At 38.0% G+C, this 9,184-nt stretch overlaps 1 protein-coding gene across 1 annotated transcript; it reads left to right on the top strand.

Moving 5' to 3' along the window:
- The first annotated feature begins 1,080 nt into the window (after positions 1-1,080).
- Positions 1,081-3,570, top strand: HTR1A (5-hydroxytryptamine receptor 1A). The gene has a single exon (XM_072416366.1). It carries the CDS (start codon positions 1,594-1,596, stop codon positions 2,830-2,832), a length of 1,239 nt encoding a protein of 412 aa, XP_072272467.1. The 5' UTR covers positions 1,081-1,593; the 3' UTR covers positions 2,833-3,570.
- Positions 3,571-9,184: the final 5,614 nt, after the last annotated feature.

The raw sequence follows: 9,184 nt of genomic DNA on the forward strand, positions 1-9,184 counted from the left end.
ACCAGCTTTTCTCTTTTTTTTTAGCTCCAGAGGAAGCCTTGAAATACCATCCTAGTCTGGGGGAACCCCTTGCTATTACCAATTAATTGGAGGGTCGGTGAGCACCTTGCATATGTAAAAATTCCCCCCTAACAGTGGTGGTCTGAATGCCATCCTTATAAACAGCTTGAAAAGCCATTGGTATTATGCTGAAGACACTTCCAAGTGCCCCATACCATGCTTTTATCAGAATAAACATCCAAAGCTTAAAATAAGTCTTGTGACTTCTAGAGGAACTTAGAATGGCTATTCTGAATATACTCTGAATGCACAATCAAAAATAGGTCTCATTGGTGCACTTCTGCATTCCTAGCTGTTCTTTTATTATAATAAGCAAACAGTTAACCAACGATCGTGATAAAAAATACATTTCCCATGTTTGAAATCCTTCCTGCACAATATCACCCTAGCACCAGCACAGAATTAGCAAGTGGCAGTGCAATGGAATTTTAGTGATTCCCTGCTAAACACTCGTTTGGAATAACAGCAACAGAAAAACACAATTCGGTGCATAGCACATCATACCTAATCCTCGGTCTAATCTGGGTAAATAATGTTATGGAACCCAGGGATCTTGCATAATCTAGTGTGCAGAGTGCGTATGTGTGCATGTCAGCCTGCGCTGACCTTATTTCCATCACTGGCCTGTAGATGGCAGCAAACCACTTCCCTCTCTGCGCTGCTGTCCATGGTCCTGAAACAGAAGCCAGCACAGAGCTGGCTAGCAGAACTTTCATTGCAGCTGCTCCGAGTCTTTTCTGTTATATAAAGCAGCATCAAGTATTAACAAAAAAAATAACAGTACATGGCTGAAATGTAGAGAACAAGGGCTGTTATATGTCAAAACCTCCAACAAAGCACATACACCTAAGAAGCTGTTATAAATGATTTAGTAATTGTGGCATGCATTGGGTTAATAAAGAATTGCATTGGTAAAAAGGGGAAAGTTTCCTTCTAAAAATAGGTGTGTCTGCCAATAGGAAAGCCAACAAGTGTTACAGGGGAGCAAGCTGAGGCTGATGCAGTTAAAGAGCTGCAAGCTTGTAGAATGAGAGATCTTATGGGCAGAGAGAAGACAGCAGAGGAAAACTCCAGTGCCAATCTCCAGAGCTCCGCCTGCTCTCCTTCTGAACTAAAATACAATCCCAGCACAGCAAGGGGGATAGACTCCCAGCAAAGGCAGTTGTAGTTGACTGAGTGGCAAGTTGGTGGAGAGTGATCGCCTTGCAAAGGCAGCAGAGAGGGCAGATGGAGAAGAAGAATAAGATGGATTTCATCATTTTGCAATGAATGTGTCCTAGTGCTCTGCTCACCCCATCAAAGAGCTGACGTTTTTTTTTTTCCTGCACTCTGTGGAATTCAACACTTCATCAGTCGCCAATGATTCGCAGAAGCAAGAAGCGCAGATTGGAGTGGTACCCATCACCTCTGAAACTATGAAGCCCAGAGCTGGAGTACAGGCGTCCATTCCCCAAAAGTGAACAAGCACAGGACGTCCTGATCCATCCCCATCCCCACCCCCCTGGTCTGCAGATTGCCACCCTTGGCTTTGGGATGGATGCATTCAATAACACTACCTCTTCAGACTATTCTTCAGAGAAGGGGAATGGCACCAAGTTTGAGGAGGTAGCACTCAGTTACCAGATCCTCACCTCTTTCTTCCTGGGCACACTCATCCTCTGTGCCATTTTTGGCAATGCCTGTGTGGTCGCTGCCATAGCTTTGGAAAGGACTCTGCAGACTGTGGCCAACTATCTGATCGGTTCTCTGGCGGTCACCGACCTGATGGTTTCTGTTTTGGTGTTACCCATGGCTGCTCACAACCAAGTTCTGAACAAGTGGACTCTGGGACAGGTAACCTGTGATATTTTTATTTCTTTAGACGTTCTGTGTTGTACCTCTTCCATTCTTCATTTGTGCGCTATAGCCTTGGACAGATATTGGGCGATCACAGACCCCATTGACTATGTGAACAAGCGGACTCCTAGGCGAGCTGCCATTCTCATTAGTCTGACATGGATAGTTGGCTTCTCAATATCTATCCCACCCATGCTGGGTTGGAGGACACCTGAAGATAGGTCTGATCCTGATGCTTGCAAGATCAGTGAAGATCCTGGTTATACTATCTACTCCACCTTCGGAGCTTTTTATATCCCCTTAATTCTCATGTTGATATTATATGGTAAGATCTTTAAAGCTGCAAGGTTCAGGATTCGTAAAACTGTTAAAAAAGCTGAGAAGAAGAAAGTGGCAGACACTTCTCTAACAGTCTCCCCATCCACCATCCAAAGGAAGAGCAATGGGGAACCCAGCAAGAACTGGAAAAGGAGTGTAGAGCCCAAACCCAACAATACCTGTGTGAATGGGGCAGTTAGGCACAATGAAGATGGGGCTGCCCTAGAGATCATCGAGGTCCATCACTATGCCAACTCTAAGAACCACCTTGCGCTGCCAAACAATTCTAGTGACAACCCATCTTCTGCCTGCTTCGAGAAGAAGAATGACAAGGGTATGGATGCCAAGAGAAAGGTGGCACTGGCCAGAGAGAGGAAAACTGTTAAAACTTTAGGCATCATTATGGGTACTTTCATTTTCTGCTGGTTGCCATTCTTCATTGTTGCCCTGGTTTTGCCCTTTTGTGAATCCTGCCACATGCCACACTTGCTGTACGATGTCATCAACTGGCTAGGCTACTCAAACTCTCTCCTTAACCCTATTATTTATGCTTATTTTAATAAAGATTTCCAAAGTGCTTTTAAGAAAATCATCAAGTGCAAATTCTGTAGACAGTGAAGATGACCCTGTTTGCTCTTGCCTGCCTTGTGCCCATTACAAAAGCCCTTATTTAATGCTTGTTCCCTTAAAAGCCTTGAGCAACCAACGAAGGGGTTGGGTGGGGGGTGGTTTAATGATTCATCATGGGCTCTGGCACTTGATGGACCCAAACTAACAAAATGCATAAATGTTGAACTATGTGAAACTTAGGTCTAATGGCTGCCATTATTTCAATGTGAATTTCTATAGACTGTACATATATATATTCAATATTTTTTCATAGCCACTACATGGCAGTGGGATAATTTTGAAATTGTCTTCTGATACATATTTGCACAGACCAAGAGGCTGATGAACTGTTGCTTGTTGTTATTTCATGTTAACTGAACCAGGCGGCTTAATATCCATTGTACTGGCACAGGGATGCCATTATGTAACAACTTTATTTTCCCTCTTCCCCCCTTCAGTTGCATTTGGAAGGAGTGATGGGTTTTGTAGATTGTCCCTTGCAACTACAATACCCATCACCCATCTCAATTGCATTATTTTGAGAATAAATCATCCTATGCATAAACTCAACTGTCTAGTTAAATGAAAAAAAAAGATTGTCTTAAAAATAAGAAAGCTCTAGATCAGTGACTATTGTATGTAGACATGTAATTTTGGCCTGAATGTACAGTATTAAATTGCAATATTCGCTGGTGATAAATACAACTTGCAAGTTTATTGCTAATAAACTTTGCCTTGCAGTGCAAACTATGTTGTCTTGTGTAATGCAAAAAAATAAATTCGCCCAGAAAGAAAAATCACAGGCATTTGAAAAGAGGGAACTGGAAAATGATTATATTATTTAAATGGATGAAGGATTATTTCATAACATAATGGAACCAATCAGGAATGAGCTGTTTATGATCCCAAGCATAGGTAACACATGGCTGCCATTTATTTCCATGCCATAGGAAGTAGGTAGCATTTATCTAGACAATTCAAGTGCTCAAACAGAAGTGATCTTATTCATAGAAAATATTGCATTAGCTATTTATTGCACACAATGCATTGCATTTATATTATTAAGCATTGCAAACATGTCTTATGATATGCACAGCAAACATAAGTAACCAATGGGGTTTTGCATGCTTAAAGAAGTATGAATCATAAAATTACATTATTCTTTACCTTATTAATCTAAGTTCATGATAAGCTTAATAAATATTATATGATGTTTGACAAACCATAGCAGCTATTTGGAAATCAGCTATCAACTGTGTAGTCAGTCTTATACAACTGCTTTCTGATTGGCTGTCATGAATGACTGCACATCCTTACTTTTTGCAACAGCAGGTATGGAAATCTTTTTGACATTTGTATCCATTACCTACTGGTAAGTACAACACTACTTGTCCTATAAAGGGTTGCTTTGATATTGTAGAACTAAAATTACCAGCATGCCTTATCATTCAACAGCTAGGAATTTATTTGCTGCTTGATACACTAGCAAGTTGGGTTTCTTGTAGCCCTTATGCCCCATTGCAACACCTTTGGGTTGATTTTCCAAAAGAGTAGAAAATGTTCACTAAGCATACTATATAAAATTAACTTTCTTTTTAAAATTTCTGCCTACCAGATTGGTTATTGAAAGTGAACAGAGCTTTGTTATATTCAATAAACATAAGTGAACATTACCTACTTCTGTAAGACAACCCAAATGACTCAATACTGACTTTGTATCCATGTCACTATATATTTCTCATATGATATGCTTTATATACATTCAAAACTTTTTGTATTATACAGGAAATGTTGACGTAATGTAAAATATTTCTCAATTATTATTGCAGTAAATTTGATATTTCATGACCAATATGATAACCATTGACCTGAATATCATCAACAACTGGGATCTTTTTGCATGCATCTAATATGTTCCTAATATCCGGTCTTGCTTCCTAGGGTTGATAGGAAAAATGAGAGGGCTAATAATTCCCATTTGATTTATATTCTCTGATGACGTCAGTGTGGTCTAAAGCTGAGAGATGCACAAAAAACATATTAGTGTTTAGGATACATTAGAGCTTAGGACGATCATCCGCCACTTGAGCCTAATTAGAATTTAATGTGTTGTGGGTTTGTAGAACATGCTAGATTAATTAGCCAAATCCTGTAACTATGCTCTCTTCTGACTTGTTCCTGCTGTTTATATATGAATATGCATATATCAGAGCGTCTTCCAACATGCTTTGTGTTGCTAGGTGTCTATGGTGTTACTGGTTGAGTTAGTGGAAATGGAAAACACTGTACCCAAATAGACTTATTTTACTATTGTTGCTGAATTATACTAACATACTTAGAGTCAAATATAGCTGAAAGCCCCAGACTCTGAACACCCTACACTATTCCAAGGATAAGTAATGTGCCTAGGTCAGAAATGTAGTGCAATAGTAAGTAAGAGAAAGAACAGAAGTGATTTAGCATGTTTGCAAGACACACTACCTTGTTTTGTTAATCCATAATTCTCAATATATGCTTCATAGTCTCAGCCTTTAAAACTGTTCCCATGGTTTTAGAGTCTGTTTTTCTTTTTTTTTTTTTTTGCTTTCTGTATTTTAACTCTATCAGTTATCATGTGGCCCTTCCCTCTCATTCTCTTTCTGCCTTGATTGTTTGATCTCCTCTTACATTTCTTTCTTCTTAAGCATTTAGTATATTTCCTTTTAATGTTCTACCTCTTTTAGTTCTTGTTCCTTCTACCTGTTTCTTTCTACTGTCTACATTTCTTTATTTTTATCTACCTCTATCTTTTAATTTATTTTATCTCTTCTTCACTTCTTCTACACTGCCGATTGTATTAGACGTATTGCATATGGGGTATGAGCATCTCAAAAAAGTTGGGTAATGACTCCTTACTAATCATTACATATGGCACATTATTTCCTCTGCTATCCTCCTAGAAACAAATGCTGAAGGTTTTGGATATAGAAAATTAGTGGGAATTGTTTAGCTGCCATATGTATGTGAATACTCTATTGGCTTTCCAGGACTAAGATCAGCAAATGCAGTATTTTCTCGGCTGTTTGCCTTTAAAGTAACTTTGATGAAAATATAAAATACTCTTTTAGTGCTTGTACACTCTACTGTTTTCTTATAATTCCTTTCTTTATCAAGATAGGGGGAGAAAGAAAAAAAAATGGATAAAAGCACAAGAATTCTAAAGAGGTCATTGATCACCATGTAGCAATGAACCTCTTGTGTCTAAGTTCACCATTCAAAGATGATTTTTGATAAAGACTGGATAAAAGTAATGTATATCATGCCTATAGCCAGTTATTTTCCAGTTTCAATCATTCCTGTCAAAATGGAGAGTGGGGTCATTAAGGAATAGAGATCAATGATGTCTGTGTGATACATGTTCCTCGGCACCTCAAGGTTATAAAAGAAAAATTGGATAGAGAATAGTTGAGGTGCACTAGGTGGTTATATACAGACCACATTTGTTCATCTTAATGAAAATGATCAGCAGGGGAAAAAGGTCAGAGAAAGATGCAAACCCTTTCAATAGAGGCAGCAATGGGGGATTTATCTGGGGTATTGTTGCTCTGTTGTTCAGAACAGCTTGAAGACAGCTACAACATTTAAAGCTTTTATGAAATAGCCACAGATTCTTGTTATACCATGGTAAATCAGTGCTTGAATGAATCAATGGATGCATTTTTAAATTAAAAAGTCACACAGTTTTTTGTCTCGTCATCTGGGGGATTTTCCTATTAAGAGTAGACAAACCACTCCTAATCCTTTGGGTAGATCCAGTTTGTAATAAAAATTCAAACTATATATATATATATATATATATATATATATATATATACACCCAGTATGTATAGATAATCTTTAATGTTATATAACATCTGACTCATGACTAGTATGGAACATGGAATCAAATATCCAATATGCACCTTTGATGCAATCATTTAAAACAGATGCTAATCCAAACTGGATGACATCACAAAAAAATACAATTTTTTCCTGTATCATAAAAAAATAGCTTTCAGGTGTTTCTTGTACTTTTTTGGTTTTCTCCGGTTTCTTTATGCTTTATTACCTCTTTCTGTTTATATGCACACACTCCAGCAGTGGTTCATGGTGGCCCCCTTGCAGATGACATGGTTCCTCTTCATCTCCAGCAGAAGTGCAAGGGACAGTCAGACAATGAAGAAGAGCAATTGGAAGAAGAGCACTGTGACATTATAAGAGAATGTGCCTAAACAAGGATCTTCAGGGCAAGATTAGCAGGTATAATTTAAATGAAAACTGCAGATTTAAAAGAAATTACTTGAGATTTAAAGTGGTCTGTTACAGATTATATTTATTTTTATTGATTGTTTACATCTGCATTAACTGACAATTTAAAGATTAGAAACAGCAAAGAACACCACTAAATCTAGAGAACCTAACTGGTTAGATGTGTTGGAAAGTATTTAATACTCTTTTCTGCCTGTAAATTGTGTTAATTGCTTCTTGCAAAAACTCATAGAGGTTAACATACACTGTTCAGTATATCAGCTATTGGCTTAGTAATTGATCATCAAAGGGTTTGATCATTTTTTCAATGCAAATGTTAGGCCAGTGGTATAGCAGCAAGCTATAAAGGCTTAATGCAACTGTTGTGGATGCCCCTCCAAATAAAATAGTCTAGGGGTTCTGATTGCTTCTAGGCATTTTCAGCATCCTCAGGCAAAGCAATATCCCTTCAAAATATTAATTCATGTCTATCCCCTAGTGCATGCAGCTATTTTTATGTTACCATGGAGTAAGGTCAGAGCTAATTACTATATGTTGCAGTAAATCTTGGGACATTGTACCAATCATCATGTGTTAAATGGCAACTGCAGTTTATGTAATGTCTGTTCTAGCTTCAGGCTATAGGAACACCATGGGCTTACTTTGCCGATTCATGTTTCTAAAAGACTCTGCTCTTGGTATACTTAGACACAGCAAACAGTGGAATTAAATCTCCACCTAGTAAGGGAAATATCTTTCATGGACAATTGTCACCAAAATCAGGTTTTCCCATAGACTCACCTGTTTATGGTGTTTGATGACGTATACTGTCTCTGTGATAATGAAAATTAGGATACAAATAGAGATTGGATCTAGCCAAAGTTTATCTAGGCCATCACCACAAATTAGTTTTGGCTATAAATATGCTTAAATATCTCTGAAATTGTATTCTATCAAGGCCAGGACCAAAAGTAGAAATGGTCTCCCTTTGTATCTGGAGTCTAAGGAGTGCTTGGTCTTCCCCAAAGCTCTTACAGTTAGAGATGGAATTTGGAATGTTGCAAGGATTGTATCACTTGTGATGGCTTAAACTGATGGGATACAATGTGAAGGTGTAAACAGGATCATGTCAAAGCAGCATGTCCAAGGAGCAATCCAAATCATACACAGGTAAGTAGAAAATCGAATAGGGTAACAGACAGTAGACAAGGCAGATGCGGGCAGAATGTAGGCAAAAAATGTGGCCAGAAAACAAATTAAGATTCAGAAAAAAAACTGTATTGAAGCAACATTTAAAGACTGAAGAGATGTTGCAGTTCAATATTAGGCCAGGTTGTAATATGATATCAGGACTCCCAGTAACACAAGTAAAAAGTAATTAAGGACCATTTTATAGAGTATATTTGGACATTTTGGGCTCATTCTCTATGCATAAACACAGATAAAAATGTCAACACATCCTCATGGGAGGAAGCTCTTCATGATCATATATATACAAAGTACATGCATAAATGTAATATTTTGCCTATTCATATGCCCAAAAGCTGGCGCAGGTCTTGTGGCTAATGGTGTTGGATCCATATTGCACGCCTTCCCATCTCTACCCATTTCTCAGTCCTGTGCTCTACCTTGTGAAATCTCATTTTTTCTTTCTCTACATGAATGATTCCTTTACTCACCCAGCTGTACAAATATAAACTTGGGAAGATGACTTCCCTGGGTCTTAGAAAACGAAAATGTTTTCCCCTGCTGCTTTCCATGCTTTTGCTCTAAAATAGAATCGATAGTTTTCTTGTAAGTTGAAAGAAGCAGGAGATTGTATAGCTCTAGTAATCAATGATTGGCTTTTTATTTCTCCCCTAGTTACTATGCTAGTTTATAACTCGCCCCCTCAGTAGAATGAACAGTGCAAAAGCTTTCTACACATAAAAAAGCCACTTAGAATGAGCTGGGGAAAAAAAACAACTCAACAATGAAAAGATTTCAAGAGGCTGACATTTAAGCATGTTAAAGAGTGTCATTTTTAGAGTTGATGGGTATATTGACGCTGATCATTTTTGTTTTATTATCTGCTCAGTTGATTTAGAATGCATAA

This window comes from Pyxicephalus adspersus, chromosome 6 (genome assembly GCF_032062135.1).
Source record: "Pyxicephalus adspersus chromosome 6, UCB_Pads_2.0, whole genome shotgun sequence".
In the NCBI taxonomy this organism is placed as follows: domain Eukaryota; kingdom Metazoa; phylum Chordata; class Amphibia; order Anura; family Pyxicephalidae; genus Pyxicephalus; species Pyxicephalus adspersus.